Source organism: Myotis nattereri (genome assembly GCF_964212035.1).
Source record: "Myotis nattereri genome assembly, chromosome: 1".
Lineage (NCBI taxonomy): Eukaryota > Metazoa > Chordata > Mammalia > Chiroptera > Vespertilionidae > Myotis > Myotis nattereri.
Window position 1 is genome coordinate 154478894 of NC_138075.1, and position 18045 is coordinate 154496938.

The following is an 18045-nucleotide window of genomic DNA, read 5'->3' on the forward strand; positions in this document are numbered from 1 at the left end:
GAATACCATCAGGAATAACAAAATTTTTTTTTGCCCAGTCAGCATGGCTCAGTGGTTGAGCGCTGACAGAGGAACCAAGAGGTTGCCGGGCCCTAACTGGTTTGGCTAAGTGGATAGAGCATCGGCCTGCGGACTGAAGGGTCCCAGGTTCGATTCCGGTCAAGGGCATGTACCTTGGTTGCGGGCACATCCCCATTAGGGGATGTGCAGGAGGCAGCTGATTGATGTTTCTCTCTCACTGATGTTTATAACACTTTATCCCTCTCCCTTCCTCTCTGTAAAAAATCAATATAATATATTAAAAAAATAAAGAGGGTGCCAATTCAATTCTTGGTCAGGGCACATGCCTCAGTTGCAGCCCCATCCCCAGTGTGGGGCATGCAGGAGGCAGCCAATCAATGATTCTCTCTCAGCACTGATGTTTCTATCTCTCTATCCTCTCCATTCCTCTCTGAAACCAATAAAAAAGAAAATATTTGTGTGTGTGTGTGTATACATATATATTTTCTATAACTTAGTTTCTGAGTTTCCTTTTTGAGCATTTCTGTTTGTAAGAGGCGAAAGTTCATGGCAGTGGAATGATCTGGTTTGCAGAGCAATAGCATCTGCCTCACCTGAGAGCCTGGAAGAAAATGCAGCCCCACCTCTGAACATTTACTGAATCAGAATATGCCCTTCAACAAGATTAACTATGGCCGGGCAGGTGCGGCTCAAGTGGTTGAGCATCAACCAATGAACTAGGAGGTCACACTTCAATTCCCAGTTAGGGCACATGCCCAGGTTGCGGGCTCTATCCTCAGTAGGGAGCATACAAGAAGCAAGCCGATCAATGATTCTCTCCACTGATGTTTCTCTCTCTCTCTCCCTCTCCCTCTCCCTCCTGAAATCAATAAAAATACGTATTTTTTAAATTAACTGATTTATATTCAATTCAAATTTGAGAAATTACTCAAAACTCCACCTAGCCAGCTCCACAGATGAACCCCAAATTAAATGTTAACAATTAACATTGATGCCAGGCCAGCATGGCTCAGTGGTTGAGCATCAACCTATGAACCAGGAGGTCCCGGTTCATTTCCCAGCCAGGGCACATGCCCGGGTTGTGGGCTCAATCCCCAGTATGGGCATGCTGGAGGCAGCCGATCAATGATTCTCATTATTGATGTTTCTTCTATCTCTTCTCTCCCACTTACTTCCTCTCAAAGCAATAAAAATCTAATCTAATAAAAGAGAAACATGCAAATTGACTGTACCTCTGCTACACCCACAAGCCACGCCCACCAGCCAATCAGGAGCAAATATGCAAATTAACAACTAAAATGGCGGCAGCCACAGAGCTGGAGCAAGCAGGAGGCTTGAGTTGCCCCCGGCAATGGAGGAAGCCAAGCTTCCCGCCTGCCCTGCCGGCCCTGAGCTCCGCTCAAGGCTACAAGTTTCAATTATAGTAGATAAATCCCAGGTACCTGCTTCCAGCCTGCAGCCGTGGCCAGCCTGAATACGGCCCTCAGTCCCTCACCCAGGCTGGCCAGGCACCCCAGCAGGACCCCCACTCTGAAGGAGGTGTGGCCAGCCTGAAAACAGCCCTCATAGCCCCTCACCCAGGCTGGCCACACACCCACAGGGTGAGGATCCCCGCTGGAGGGCTTGACCAGCCTGCAAACAGCCATCAGCCCCTCACCCAGGCTGGCCAGGCACCCCAGTGGGGACCGCCACCCTGAAGAGGGTGTGGCCTGCCTGAAAACGGCCCTCAGCCCCTCACTCAGGCTGACCAGGCACCCCAGCGGGACCCCCACCCTGATCCAGGACACCCTTCAGGGCAAACCAGCCAGCCCCCACCCATGCACCAGACCTCTATCCTATATAATAAAAGGGTAATATGCAAATTGACCCTAACAGCAGAACCACTGGGAATGACTAGTCACTATGACACACACTGACCACCAGGGGGCAGACGCTCAATGCAGGAGATGCCCCTGGTGGTCAGTGAGCTCCCACAGGGGGAGCTCTGCTCAGTCACATGCCAGGCTGACGGCTGCCAGCACAGTGGGATGGTGGGAGCCTCTCCCACCTCCTCAGCAGCGCTAAGGATGTCCGACTGCAGCTTAGGCCTGTTCCCCTCTGGCGAGTGGACATCCCCCGAGGGCTCCCGGGCTGCCACAGGGATGTCTGACTGCCAGCTTAGGCCCGATCCCCTGGGGAGCAGACCTAAGCCAGCAGGTAGACATCCCCCCGAGGGGTCCCAGACTGAGAGAGGGCACAGGCCGGGCTGAGGACTCCCCCAAGTGCATAAATTTTTGTGCACCGGGCCTCTAGTATAGATATAAAAAAATGTTAAAATTTAACAATTTATTAAATTATAGTAACAAAACAGTAGTGCCTAATAAGCCCAATTTCAACAAATAAATTATAAGTGGTACTAACAAAGCTAAACTTAAATAAATTTGAGACAGGAATCAACCCATAGTATATACCACTTAGCACTCATCCATAATGCATATTTTATAGTCTCAAGAGGAAGCAACAATCAACAAAACAAAGTATTGATCTGTTTTCTTAAAGCACAGAATCATTAACTAGTCCTTAATCATAATGAATACCAGTTTGTTATAAGAAATCAGATATCCATATAGTCTGAAATCTAGCATAAGTGTCCATACCAAATTTAAGTACTTATTAGATAATAAAGTTTTCTTTACAAGAACACAGTATATTTTAATTGTAAATGCTACTTTACCTCTCCTTCAGATTTAACACCAATCACTTTTCCATTTTGCACAATTATTTCTTCAATTGGTTTATTCAGCATGTAGGTACCTCCATAAATAGCACTTAGCCTAAAAAAATTATTAAATTACAATTGGTAGTTTATAATTGTTTCAACTACTAAAGTCTACTTTCCTAGATCTTAATTATAAGCAATATTTATCTGCTCAATTTTCTTCCAAAAGGCATTAGTTTAAAAGTCATTAGAGCATCAACTATAAAAAATAATGAAATATCATACTCAATGATGAATGGTAAGTAAAAAAAAAACCAAAAAACAGACTAATAATGAAAGAATAGCTTAAATGTGTCCAACCCTCTTGCATATAAATAAAACTATCAAGAAGCACTGGAGAGTGACTAAATGCAGGCAGAAACTGGGGGGAAACTTGAAAGGAGGCAACTGGATGAAATATTTATGTGGTTTATATGGATGAGTCTTCCCCTGAGGGAAAGAACTCCCCAGGCCTTATAACATGGAATAGCTATAACAGAAGAAAAAGCCTGTGGTCTTATCATCATGAGATGACATAGGACAGAATTTGGGGTTGTCAATGGAGATGAAAATTGGGGGTTGGGAGGGAATCCTACAAACAGTAGCCACCAAATCTGTAAAATCTCTTCCATCCTTAGCTAACTCCAAAAGTACTTCCACATGAGGCAGATTCCAATAAAGCCAGCAAAAAAGCAGTAGCTGAAAAGCAAAAAGACTTGAGCAGAGATTACAGCTGTAGGTCATAAGGACAAACGAGTCTGAAGTTTGAAACGGCCTTATTAAATTAGGAGCTTGGCAGACACTATGGGCTTTCCACGGAAACCCTAGTACCGACTGTTCCAGGACTAATAAGTCAGCCAAGGACAAAAGACCCCCTTTAAAAAGGCATAAAATCAAAACTCCAAAGTTCAAAGTGAACTTATCTGCCCATTTGGAAATTAATACTCTTCAGAGAAAGACTCCAGCATCTCTACAATGTACCAGTAAATATGTCCAGTATATGCTAAAAATTATAAGATATAACAAAAAAAATGTAATCCAAAGAGGATTAGCAATCAACATAAACTGACCCATATTACTGATGTTAAAAAAATGCAGAAGGTTAAAGACAACTATTAGAAATATGATCAAGGATGCCCAGATCGGTGTGCTCAGTGGTTAGCTCAGTGGTTAGCTCAATGGTTAGTGTTTCAGCCCGTGCACAAAAGGATTGTGGATCCAATTCCTCATGAAGGGCATGTACCTGAGCTGCAGGTTCAATCCCTGGTCCCGGTTTGGGCATGTGTGGGAGGCAACCTCTTTCACATCAATGTTTCCCTGTCTCTCACTCTCCCCTCTCTCTCCCTCCCTCTCATTCTCTCTAAAAATCAATTGCAAAAAATATCCTCAGTTGAGGACTAACAAAACAAAACAAGAAAATTTGCAAACATCCTTGTTCAAGGATACATGTTCAAGAATGTTATAAATATAGGAGAGTCAAAATGAGTTACACAGCATCTCACAAGATAAATTAAAACTGTATTTGAAAATAGAAATTCTAGATCTACAAAGTATAATATTAAAAAAAATTAAAACTCACTGAATGGGATTATCATCTTATTGGAAATAACAGAAACAAGAGTCAGTGAACTTGAAGACAAATGAACAGGCATTATCCAATGAAGTAAGGAGAGGGAAAAAATAGACAAAAAAATGAGCAGTGCTGGCCAAGTAGCTCAGTTGACTAGAGCATTCTCTCGATATGCCAAGGTTGTTCGATCCCAGTGTAGGCTCATACAAGAATCAACCAATGAATGCATATATGGCTGGAACAAAAAAATTGATGTTTCTCCCCTCCCCCCCGCCCCCCTCCCCCATGAACTCTCTCTCTCTCCCTACGAACCAGAAGAAGGTCAAGGTTCAATTCCCGGTCAGGGTACATGCCCAAGGTTGCAGGCTCCATCCCCAGTAAGGGGTATACAGTAGGCAGCCGATCAATGATTCTCTATCACTGTCTCCCTCCCTCCTCTAAAATCAATAAAAATATATTTAAAGAAATAAAAATCAACATATAAAAATGTTTTTTTTTTAAATGAGCAGAGCCTCAATGACCTATGGAATAACACCAAGCATCTAACATACAAATAATTGGTGTCTCGGAAGAAGAGAAGAGAATATGGGATGAAATATCTAAAGAGGATAGTGATTTAAAAATTACCAATTTGATATAAAAAATGAACTTACACATTCAAGCACTCTAGCAAAACCACACCTAGACAAATCCTAGTGAAACTGCCATAACCCAAAGAAAATATTTGAAAATAGCTAAAAGAAAAAACCACTATATATACACAAACTAATAGTGACACCTAACATACACAAATGCATACACGCACACAAACTAAATTTTAAAAAATTAAAGGGATAGCCCTGATCAGTGTTGCTCAGTGGTTACAGGATCAGCCCAAGCACTGAAGGATCATGGGTTCAATTTCCAGTCAAGGGTAATCCGAACCTGGGTTGCAGGTTCGATCCCCAGCTCTGGTTGGGTTGCACTGGGGAAGCAACCAATCACTATGTCTCTCTCACATCAAAGTTTCTCACTCTTTCTCCCCCTCCGTCCCACTCTGCATTATTAACTCAATGTCAACACCCCTTCATAATAAAAACTCTCAGCAAGATACAAATACACAAACTTTTATTCTAATAAAACCATCTAGAAAAAAATATTTAATAATAAAATATTGAAAACATTTCCCTTAAGACTTGGAATAAAGCAAGGGTGTCCATTCTCACAACTTCTATTCATCATTTTTCTATTAGTCCTAGCCAGTGCATAAAGGCAGGGGGAGAAAAGGAGGAACAAAAAGGTTGTAAAAGAAGAAGCTAATCTCTCTGTTCAAAGATGAGATAACTGTGTACAAGGAAAATCCTAAGAAATCTATAAAAACTAGATATAAGGTCAGTATACATAAATCAATTATATTTCTGTATATTAGCAGCAAACAACTCTGTAAACAAACTTCATTAACAGCAACATCAAAATAACCACACTTATGAATAAATTTGAACAAAAATAAATGCTAGATCTCTACAATGAAGCTACAAGACACTGCTGAGACAAAGAAAACCTAAATATATGAAGAGAGCAAATTCATGCATTGGAAAACTCAGTATTATTAAGATAATTCTCCCCCAAATTGATCTATAGATTTTTTTTTATTAAATTTATTGGGATGACAGTGGTTAGTAAGATCATATAGGTTTTAAGTGTACATTTTTATGATACATAATCTGTATATTGCATTGTGAACACCCAAAGTCAAATCACCTCCCATCACCATATTTAGCCCCCTTTATTCTTTACTACCCTCCTGATCTATACAGATTTAATTCATCCTAATTAAAATCTCAGCAAGCACTTTTTCTAGAAATTGTCAACCTGTTCTAAAATGTATTTGGAAATACAAAGGACCTCAAATAGCCAAAACATTTTGAAAAAGAACAAAGATGAGGACTTGCATTACGTGATTTCAAGACTTACTATAAAACTATAATTCAAGACAGTGTGGTAATGGCATAGGGAAATTAAATAGATCACTGGAACAAAAGACACATATATGGTCAAACGATTTTCTGCAAAGGCACCAAGACAACTGGAAAAAGAAATCTTTCCAACAAATGGTGCTAGAACAACTATTACCATTAGTATGAAAAAAGTGAACTTTGAGCCCTACTTCACCCCATACACTAATATTATTTCAAGATGAACCACAGATTGAAACAGAAAGCTAAAACTATAAAGCTTTTAGAAAAAGACATAGGAGAACATCTTTATGCTCTTGAGTTTTCTTAGGACCCCAAAAGCACTAAACATTGAAAAAAAAAAAAGAGCCCAGCATGGCTCAGTGGTTGAGCATTGACATGAACCAGAAGAGGAAGGACGGTTCAACTTCCAGTCAGGGCACATGCCTGGGTTTTAGGCTCGATCCCCAGTGTGGGGTGTGCAGGAGGCAGCTGAACAATGATTCTCTCTCATCATTGATATTTCTCTCTCTCCCTCTCACTTCCTCTGGAAATCAACAAAAATATATATTTTTTAAAAAGATACAACATAAAAATGTAAAGCTTCTGCCACAGATTGGGAGAAAACATTTATAATGCATATATATCTGACAAAAGACTTGCTGTCAGGATACATCAAGATCTCCTACAAATCACAAAGACAACCAATCTTTAAAAATGTACAGAAGACATGAACAATCACACCACAAAATTATACTAACAGCCAACAACCTCATGAAAAGGTGATCAATATTAGTCCTTAAGAAATGCAAATTAAAACCATAACGAGACACTATTTCACACCTACTGGGTAGTTTCAATTAAAAAGACTGACAACACAAATGTTGACAAGCATATGGAGCAACTAAAATTCTCAGGCATTGCTGAGTATCAAGTGGTACAATCACTCTCTCAAGTATCCATAAAAGAAAAGGGGGGAATATTCACATAATGGAATACTACTCAATACTTTTTACTGTAAATGAACTACCACCAGCATGTGTATCAACATAAATGGATCTCAAAAATATTAAGCAAACGTCAGACACAAATGAGTACATACTATATTATCCCCTTTATATAAACTTCAAAAACAGGCAAAAGTATTTTATAGTGATAGAAATTACAAACATAATTGTTATGGTTTGGGAGGGCTGATTATGAGATGATACAAGGGAACTTTCTGGAATGAGAAAAATGTTATCTTGATTCTGGAGTTTTTATTTACGCAAGTTTATACATGTATCAAACTCAACATTTTTACTGTAGATCTGTGGTTTTGTTGTATGTGAATTTTACTTCAAAAATAAAAAGCATCTCATTATTCACAGGCATATCTTGTCTCATTTTTTACAACCGTATCTCATACACTAGATACACTAGTACTTCTGTGGGAGATGAAGTTCAGAATCAGTGGGGTTTTAGCAAATAGGATAAATATGGGTTCTTACCTTGCAAATCCTTGTGGGAGTTCTCCAAGGCCATACAGTGGATAAAGGTATGGGCTTTTGCCATATCTTGCCAAAGACTCACTGTAAAGTTTAATCCTATTAATGGTTTCACTACATGGTTGATCTAAATAGCTGGAGAAGAGGAAATAAATATTACAAGAGGCTTCGGTTTTCATTATTGTGTTCAATTTAAAATCTTTTTCTGCAGTGATTTCAACTTATTACCTTTGCATTTTACTTAAAAGGTTCTAACATTAATTTGCAACTAGAACCTCTTCTTTCAGTGTATGACATGGCTATATATTTGTTTAGCTAGAATTTCCACATTGGAAAAGTTAGGAAATTCAGTTAGCATTCCAAACAATATATAAATCTAAAAACCAGAAAACTTACTCATCAGTTCTGTAAAGTGCCAGGGCATGACCAGTAAAATCTATAACATCTTGGCCCAAATCAAATTTCTTATACACCTCTCGCATTGCAGTCTTCTTAGGATCAACGCCCTCAAAAGTTCTAGCATCATTTTCATCGAAGTTGGCAACATATACTAGGAATTTTCTGAAGCGACGTTTTTCAAACAGCCCCATTAAGCCTAAAAGATAATTTTTCAAAAAGCACACACTCACAAAAGAACACTGGAGAAAAAGTATGAAAGGAAAAGTTTAAATTTGCCATGTTATTATTTGAGGCTCTTCTAAGACAGTGTGCAATTTAACCAGTTAACTGCCACGCTATTTTGAATTTAATTAAAAAAGGTCCGCCACTTGCCTCTATAGACTCTTATGGCATACAAATGGTTAAGATATGAGTGTTTGGACAACTTTAAAATAAACTGACATAATTTTAACAGATCAGTAAGGTCTTCAATTTTAAAGTACAATTACAATAACAACCAGTACTTAATTAAATGTAGTATGTCTAATTATGTTTCTTATTAGGTACAAGGTCAAGATAACTTTGCAAAAACTATTTATTCACGAAGGCATCCAGCTGAATGTTCTTTTAACAACTCTAATTGATACTCGGCCAACTGCCTAAAATTCTGAATACTCTTCCTCTTCTTATCTGTATTTAGATGTTGATTATGCTGCTAGTCACTTTAATGAAGTCCTAAATCATCAGTTTACTGCTTTATACAATAAGAAGTAGTTCATTATACAGCAATAAGTGACCACATAATAAACCCTCAGACATTCCTATTAGTCAGTTACTACTACTAGTATACAGCAAGTAGAAAGACAAGGGCAATGAAACAGAAAACTTTCTGGTTTTACAATCTTTTTCCCCCTTTCCTAAACTGTACAGCTACTTCCAAAAACAACAATAGCTTCAAAAATAACAAATTCTCAAATGTTTCTTTTTTATCTATTGACAATTTAGTGTTTTGATATTTTTAACATTCTTTCCCAAGACTATAACTGAAACCAACAAAACTGAAAATTCAAATGATCATAACCTGACCGGGTAGTTCAGTCGGTTAGAGCATCTTCCAGATATGCCAACTTGCGGGTTTGATCCCAGGTCATAGCACATAAAAAAATCAACCAATAAATGCTAAGTGGAACAACAAATTGGTGGGTTTTTTTCTTTCTCTCTCTTCTCTCTTTCTCTCTCTCTAAAATCAATTTAAAAAATTTATAAATGATTATAAGGCTATTAGTGACAGCTGACTACATATTTTACAACCTACCTTTAAAAATGGAGAGAATGTATACACAGTAAAGACATAACGCTAAAAAGAAATATTCTATCACCACATCAGCACCATAGTTAAGACCCAAGTTTAATTGTCTGGTGTTGGGTGAAAGACTAAAAAAGAAACGTGAGTCACCACTGTAATGCGCTTGTATTTCAGGTACATTCTGGTGGACGCTGCCTGTTGGAACCTAAAGCTACCACCAACAGCTTATTGGGGATAACTGCGTAACTTTTTTTAAAAACCAGAATAAAAATCCTAGTGTCTTCTTAAATTCCTCTCCATTTCCTTTTTTCGTTCCCTCCCGCCCCTCATCATTATGGCTGGTAACCCTGTTTCACAGCCAAGCAGAGGTGCTCCAGCAGCTTCTCCGCCCCTTCCATGGTGCCATGCATGGTGCCAACTAGTGATATCCATTACTAGCAGTATGGCATCAAAGCCACCGTGATTACAAACATTTTAGAGATCCAGTGCTCATTCTGAAAGTCATAATTGAAAGAGTTAAAATATTTCCTACTGTATAATTTTTATAACAGCTGCTTCTACAATGATGCCTTCCTATTTAAAACTGGACCCCCCTGCCCTAGCCGGCTTGGCTCAGTGGATAGAGCATCGGCCTGCGGACTGAAGGGTCCCAGGTTTGATTCCGGCCAAGGGCACATGCCTGGATTGCAGGCTCGATCCCCAATAGGGGGTATGCGGGAGGCAGCCAATCAATGATTCTCTCTCATCATTGATGTTTCTATCTCTCTCTCCTTCTCCCTTCCTCTCTGAAATCAATAGAGAAATATATTTTAAAAAATAATAAAATAAAACTGTATCCCCCCATACTTCCTCCACGTTCCAACTTTCTATACAGCATTATTATCATCATGACTTGTCCTTATTTACTTATAGTCTGTCTCCTACTAATGTAAACTCCATTAGGGAAGCAATTTTTGTTTACTTTTTTCCTTCTGTTGAACCCTCCCTACTCCCAAACCCAGAAGAGTACCTGGCACATAGCAAGGGCTCAATAAACATTCAATCCATATAATCTTATGGGAGCAAATATAAAAGAAGCTGACTGATTCTTATATTAGGTATACCACATAAAAACAAAAATATTAAAATTATATTAAAAAATTAGAAAAAAAATTTTTTTAGAATTAGTCCCGAGTAGTGGCTTACCTTCATTTGCAATAGGTTTGACTTTCATTCATTCACTTATACAATGAAGTTTACTTACCAAAAAAACACACCAAAACTTTTCAAACATAAAAAAAAAATTACAAAATCCAGAGTAGTTTCACTAAGAGAATAGATAAAACCTTTTCAATTAACTAAGAGGTAACCATAGAATTTTAAAAATTAGGGTAGAATCAGTATCATAAAAAAACTAAGATATGGCACACAATATAGAATTCTAATGGTAGAATTAGAGGTGCAGCAAGCACAGCTACCTCAGACCACTAAAGCCCTGGGATTCACTTAGATCTGTGATATCAAAGGTGATTTGATGCCAAGGTGCTCCAGATAAATAGATGCCTCACAGCAGTAAGAATAAGAATAAATAAACAAGCTAAAGATTTAGCTTTTCAAAGCTATTCATGAAAACTTCTCAAAACATTTCTGAACATACTAATTGTGTTCAACATTCTGTAGAGGTCATATATATTTCTCATTGATTTCACAAAAATAACATCTGACCAAGCAGCAAATTATTTACTGGAACCTTGGCTTTTTAGCTGGCATCATGAACTATCTATCACGAGAACCAAGAGTGTCTACAGATCTGAAAAAAAAGCAATGGTAACGGGCTACATTAATAGAAGTATATTGTCCTAGGAAAGTAGCAGTCGCACTGACACTGAGCAGACAACATCTGGAGTATTATGTCTGGTCTGTTTGCAATACTATTATTATATACTAGAGGCCCAGTGTATGAAAATTGTGCACTAGGAGGAGGGGGGCACCTCAGCCCGAGCAGTCGAACATCCTTAGTGCTGCCGCAGAGGCAGGTGAGGCTCCCACCACGAAGGCTGCACTCATCAGCCATGAGCCCAGCTCAGGGCTTCTGGCTGAGCAGCGCTCGCCCTGTAGGAGCGCACTGACCACCAGGGGGCAGCTCCAGCATTGAGCATCTGCCCCCTGGTGGTCAGTGCACATCATAGCGACCAGTCATTCCACCGTTCGGTTGGTTTGCATATTAGCCTTTTATTATATAGGACTAGAGGCCCGGTGCACAAAAATTTGTGCACTCGGGGGGAAGGGGGGGTCCCTCAGCCCGGCCTGTGCCCTCTCGCAGTCTGGGACCCCTCAGGAGATAACGACCTGCTGGCTTAGGCCCACTCCCAAGTGGCAGAGGGCAGGCCCAATCCCTAGGTGCAGCCCCTGGTCGGGCTCAGAGCAGGGCCGATTGGGGAGTTGGGGCGCCGCCCCATCATGCACAGAGCAGGGCAGATCGGGAGGTTGCGATGCCACCCTCAGTCACGCTCAGGGTAGGGCCGATTGGGGGGTTGGGGCACCGCCCCGTCACACTCAAGGCAGGGTCGATGGGCAGGTTGCAGTGCCACCCCCTGTCACACACAGAGCAGGGCCCATCAGGGGGGTTGGGGCTCCGTACCCTGTCACGCACAGAGCAGGGCCCATAAGGGAGGTTGGGGTTCCGTACCCTGTCACACACAGAGCAGGGTCGATCAGGGGGTTGGGGAGCTCCCCCGTCATGCACAGAGCACGGCCTATCAGGAGGTTGGGGAGCTCCCCCGTCACGCACAGAGCAGGGCCGATCAGGGGCTTGGGGAGCTCCCCTCTGTCACAGAGTAGGGCTGATAGGGGAGTTGGGGCACCGCCCCGTCACACACAGAGCAGGGCCGATCAGGGGGTTGGGTGCCGCACCCTGTCACACTCAGGGCAGGGCCGATGGGGAGGTTATGGTGCTAACCCGTCACACACAGAGCAGGGCCCGTGGGGGGCGGTTGGGGCGTCACCCTCTATCACCCACAGAGCAGGGCCGATCAGGGAGTTGGAGCGCCGCCACTGTCACACTCAGGGCAGGGCCGATGGGGAGGTTATGGCTCTACCCCAGGGGTGGGCAAACTTTTTGACTCGAGGGCCACAATGGGTTCTTAAACTGGACCGGAGGGCCGGAACAAAAGCATGGATGGAGTGTTTGTGTGAACTAATACAAATTCAAAGTAAACATCATTACATAAAAGGGTATGGTCTTTTATTTCAATAGTTTTATTCATTTCAAACAGGCCGGATCCGGCCCACGGGCCGTATGTTTGCCCACGGCTGCTCTACCCCTTCACACACAGAGCAGGGCCCGTGGCAGTGGGGGTTGGGGCGCCGCACCCTGTCACACACAGAGCAGGGCCGATCAGGGGATTGGGGCGCCTTCCCCTGTCACACACAGAGCCGCAGGGCGATCAGGGGGTTTGGGCGCTGCCCCTGTCATGCTGATCCCGGTGCCGGGAGGCCTCTCGGCTCCGCTGACCCCGGTGCTGGGAGGCATATTACCCTTTTACTATATAGGATAGAGGCCTGGTGCATGGGTAGGGGCCAGCTGGTTTGCCCTGATGGGTGTGCTGGATCAGGGTGGGGGTCCCCACTGGGGTGCCTGGCCAGCCTGGGTGAGGGGATGATGGCTGTTTGCAGCTGGTCACACACCCTTCAGGGTGGGGGTCCCCACTGGGGTGCCTGGCCAGTCTGGGTGAGGGGCTGAGGGCTGTTTTCAGGCTGGCGGGTGACAGAAGCTCCCAACCGCTCCTTTTTTTCTTTCTTTTTTTTTAATTCTGGGCCAGATTTAGCCCTGAGGCTTGTCTCCAGCTCTTAGGCCTCCGCTGGCCTTTGTTTACCTTCTGTATTTGAAACAATGTTGCGATCCTGCTGGCTGAAGCCCTACGGACTAAAGCAGGTTTCTGGGGTTTTGTTTAGCTTCTATATTTGTAACATAGTTGCTTAGAGTTGCAGCTCAGAGGCCTGCAGCGGCAGGCGGGGAACGCTGGAGTCCTCCGTCACTGAAGCAAGCAAGCCTCATGTTCACTTTAAGCTGCCTGGCTGCCGGTGGCCATCTTGGCTGGCAGTTAATTTGCATATTGCCCTGATTAGCCAATGGAAAGGGTAGCGGTTGTACGCCAATTACCATGTTTCTCTTTTATTAGATAGGATAGGATAATTTTGGCAAATCAGAGAATTTACAAAAAAAAGTGTACAAGAGATCAAGATAGCATATTATATGAGAAACAATCACAGAAACTAGAAATGTTTACCATGAAGAAAAAAGAATCAGATGGTACATAACAGTTAAAATATTTTTAAAAGCTGTATATACTATATATAGTACAGTAGTTATAACTATGGGGGGTTATTGAGTCAGATAAATCTGACTTCCAGCCAGTTCCACCAGTCAGAAGTTATGCTACTTTGGGCTTTTCTTTCACATCGCTATATCTCAGTTTTCCCATCTGTAAAAAATAATAGCACCCACATCTCACAGGTTTGTAATAAAGGACTACATAAACTAAAATTAGATAACACACAGAATGTGTTACAGCATACAGTACATGTATGCTGGCAAACATGTTCAGTAAATGTAAGCTATAATCCTATACAATAAAAGCCTAAAATGCTAAGTGTCCGGTCAACTGGTCAGCCGTTCAACCAACCAAAACGTAATATGCTAATGATATGCTAAGGTCGCTCAATCGCTTGCTATGACATGCACTGACCACCAGGGGGCAGACAGTCAACCGTTCAACCAGTCGCTATGATGTGCACTGACCATTGGGGGCAGATGCTCTGACCGGTAGGTTAGGTTGCTGCTGGGGTCCAGCTGGCGACACGAGCCGGACATGCCCTGGAGCCCTTCCATGGTTCCTCCCCAGCTGGCCAATATCCCGCATCTCTACCCAGCCCCAATGGTATACCAGTGGGGTCTCTTGGCCTGGCTGCGCCCTCTCACAATCCAGGACACCCTCGGGATGTCAGAGAGCCAGTTTTGGCCTGATTACGCAGGCCAGGTCGAGGGACTCCACTGGTGCACAAATCCATACACCGGGCCTCTAGTTAAAACTATAAAGTAATTTATTCATATCTTTCTCTTTTATTTTACATTTCTCTTGAACTTCCCTACCTCGACACTTCCTTATCTCATTCATTAACTTTGTCTAGAATTTCCTTGCCACCATTGACTTCAAAATTCTATCCACTAATATACAGCTGCTGATAAGGTAGTGATATGGTAAAAATTCATCAAACTGTATACTAAAAAAACAGGTAAATTCTACTGTATATAAATTATACCTCAATAAACCTAGCTTAAAAATGTATACATTAAGCCCAGCCAGAGTGATTCAGTGGTTGAGGGTTGACCTATAAACCAGGAGTCACAGTTCGATTCCTGATCAGGGCACTTGGACGGGTTACAGGCTCGACCCCTAGTGCGGGGCATGCTGGAGGCAGTCTATCAGTGATTCTCTCTCATCACTGATATTTTTGTCTTTCTCTCTCCCTTCCTCTCTGAAATCAATAAAAATATACTTTAAAATAAATCCATAGGTAAGAGCTCAAAGGTAATAAAAGATAAAAAGCACAAACTTTGTTTAAAAGGAATGTATTCAACCTCTTGCATTCCTAGTTCTATGAAAACACTTTATGCAATTATACTCACTGTCATATTTTATTATATTTTTTAATATATTTTTTAATTGATTTCAGAGAAGAAGGGAAAGGGAGAGATACAACATCAATCAGAGAGAATCGGCAATTAGCTGCTTCCCACATACCCCCTACTAGGGATCTTTAAAATATTTAAAACTAGAGGCCAGGTGCACAAAATTGTGCACGGGTAGGGTCCCTAAGCCTGGCTGGCAATCAGAGCCAATTGGGGCCTTACAGCTGCTGGCCGGGGCCTTCCTTCATTCCATGCTGCCCTCTGGTGGTTAGCATATGTCATAGTAAGCGATCATACTCTCAGTCTCCCGGTCAAACTCTCGAGAGGACAATTTGCATATTAGGCTTTTATATATATGGAAGACAGTCTGGCCGGTGTTGCTCAGTGGTTGAGTGTAAACCTATGAACCAGGAGGTCACGGTTCGATTTCTGCTCAGGGGACATGCCTGGGTTGTGGGCTCACACTATGGGGAGTCTGGGAGGCAGCCGATCAATGATTCTCTTTCATCATCAATGTTTCTATCTCTCCCTCTCCCTTCCTCTCTGAAATCAATAAAAATATGTTTTAAAAAAAGGATTTAAAATAATTTCTAACCCATGATTACACCACTAACTCCCTTCAATTTAATTTGGAGCCATTCCCTTCCTTTCCCAATTGTCAATTCTAACCTAGCAAAACTATTAGTGGATTTTTTTTTACTATCCAGCTATAGTGTCTTTCAACATTTTAGGCCCAATATTTTCTCCCCTAATAGCAAGAAGTAAATAAATGGAGTTAGGAAGAACTGCCAAAATAAATAAGAAAACTTTTCCACATTTATGCCAAAATAAAATTACTGGAGAATTTATCGATTCTTTTCCTATTCTCCCAAACCTTTCCCTCCTCTAAACTCCTAAAACATCTAGTATATAAAAATTCATCTACTCCTTAGTTAAACAAATTTGTCCTTTCTTAAACTGCTCTGTACAACAACTAGAACACCCTAAAGAACAGAGGTCCTTTCTAGGGGTGTTTGCTATTTAAGAGATCAAGACAGAAAATGTTAACCAGGAATCTTTGGTTGAGCCAATGGAGGAAATAATTTAGGGCAGAGAATAAAATCACACCATACTCACTAGAAATTCCTAAACACAGAGATTTTGGAGAATGGCAACAACACCAACTTAGAAGATGGGTTTCGCCAGATCAGAGTTCTTTTCTTTTTCAGCAGGTTGGACAATATAGTCTAGGTCCTAGAGCAGGGATGGGCAAACTTTTTGACTTGAGGGCCACAATGGGTTCTTAAACTGGACCAGAGGGCCGGAACAAAAGCATGGATGGAGTGTTTGTGTGAACTAATATAAATTCAAAGTAAACTTCATTACATAAAAGGGTACGGTCATTTTTTTTTTGGACGGTCGTTTTTTTTTTTTAGTTTTATTCATTTCAAACGGGCCGGATCCGGCCCGCGGGCCGTACTTTGCCCATGGCTGTCCTAGACTCTAGGAGGTCAGCTTAATACGGTTAAGAACACAGGCTTTGGAGCAATCCCTCCAGGGTTTCAATTCCCAAATCTGAATTTTCTTATCTATAAAATGGAAAACTTACTTCATAAAGGTGTTTTAAAAGCCAAGCAAGAAAATGAATGTGAAGTGTTTAGCACAGAGGCTAACACACAGGAAACACAAAAAAGCAACTGCTATTTTGAATTATTACTATGAAAGAGCACTACTAGACCTAGACATAGAGATGGTCATGATATAGAGATGGTCATTTAAACTCTCTTTAAATGTCAAAAAGAATAGAAAAATTTGAACATTCTGTTCATTAAGGCATTCTCAACTGCCCAGAATAGTGTCTGGCATGTAATACACATTCAGTAAATATTTTTTGATCTAATGAGTGGATGGGGGTTGATGTAAGGGATATTAAATTTAATCTCTAAGAGTCATTTTCCATTGTAAAACCTTAACATTCTGAAAAAATAAAATTACTTACTAGATGCCAGGGCTTCTGCTTCAGTAGAAGGAACCTTGTAGATTTTTCCTCCCTTATAGACAAAGCTCCCTTCAGTCACTTTGAAATCCAGATAACGAGTGACTTCTGTATAAAGTAGCATCTTAACCAGCTGACCTATAAAAGTCACACAATTCAAACTATAATTAATATCCTACTATCCTTAAAAACTAGCAGAAAATACATTTACCAATATTAATGGATTCATAATTTGTTAGCATTGTCCAATAACTCCTACAAGAAGTCTCCAAAGCCGTATTTTAAATGAGACAATCAGAATGCATACCTATTTGTTAGCATATTTAGAAGTATTTTTTAATGTACAACTTCAAGGTTAATAACTTCATTAACTTGCTTTTGTAAAAGCTACACAATTATTACAGGTATGAGGTTACAATTATAATACTACTGAAATAGGTTGGGTTACTTTTAAGTTCCTGTTATATTTTAAAGAGAGGCAAATCAAAGGCAAAAATTTTCAGGAATTTATGCTTTACAGTTTCTATGTCAATTTATATTAATAAAACAAACATTAATTTCAGATAAAGAAAAAGCAAAAAACAAAAAAGCAAAATAAATAAATGGGAGGGTGGGAAGACAGGCATACAATTAAAATATTACCTACATATAAACCAAAGAAATTCTGGTATGCTAAAAACAGCAAACTTCTTTTAGAAATAAAATTATTTTAAAACTCATTTGAAAAGCACACTAAAGCAGTCAAAATAAAAAGGTTTTCTTTGAAAACAAGAAATAATGACAAGAGCATTATGCAGCCAGATATTAAAGTACACTGTACAATTATATTGGTTAGTCCACAAATCAGTCAAAAACAATACAGACCCCACATATAAGAATTTAACATATCATAAAAGTTTAAATCAAAGTGGAAAAAATAAATGGTGCTGAGGGACAAATGACTCACCATTTTGATAAAATAAATTT

The 18045-nt window shown here is 40.7% G+C and overlaps 1 protein-coding gene across 2 annotated transcripts in view; it reads right to left on the reverse strand.

The window, feature by feature from the left end:
* Positions 1 to 18045, reverse strand: part of GDI2 (GDP dissociation inhibitor 2) — a 41768-nt gene that overhangs the window by 4082 nt on the left and 19641 nt on the right. For both annotated transcript variants that reach the window (XM_081091043.1, XM_081091044.1), the window contains 4 exons: positions 17083 to 17217; positions 8146 to 8344; positions 7753 to 7884; positions 2735 to 2834 (listed from right to left, as the gene is read on the reverse strand). In XM_081091043.1, coding sequence (XP_080947169.1) covers positions 2735 to 2834; positions 7753 to 7884; positions 8146 to 8344; positions 17083 to 17217 — 566 coding nt within the window. The remainder of the gene's footprint in view (positions 1 to 2734; positions 2835 to 7752; positions 7885 to 8145; positions 8345 to 17082; positions 17218 to 18045) is intronic.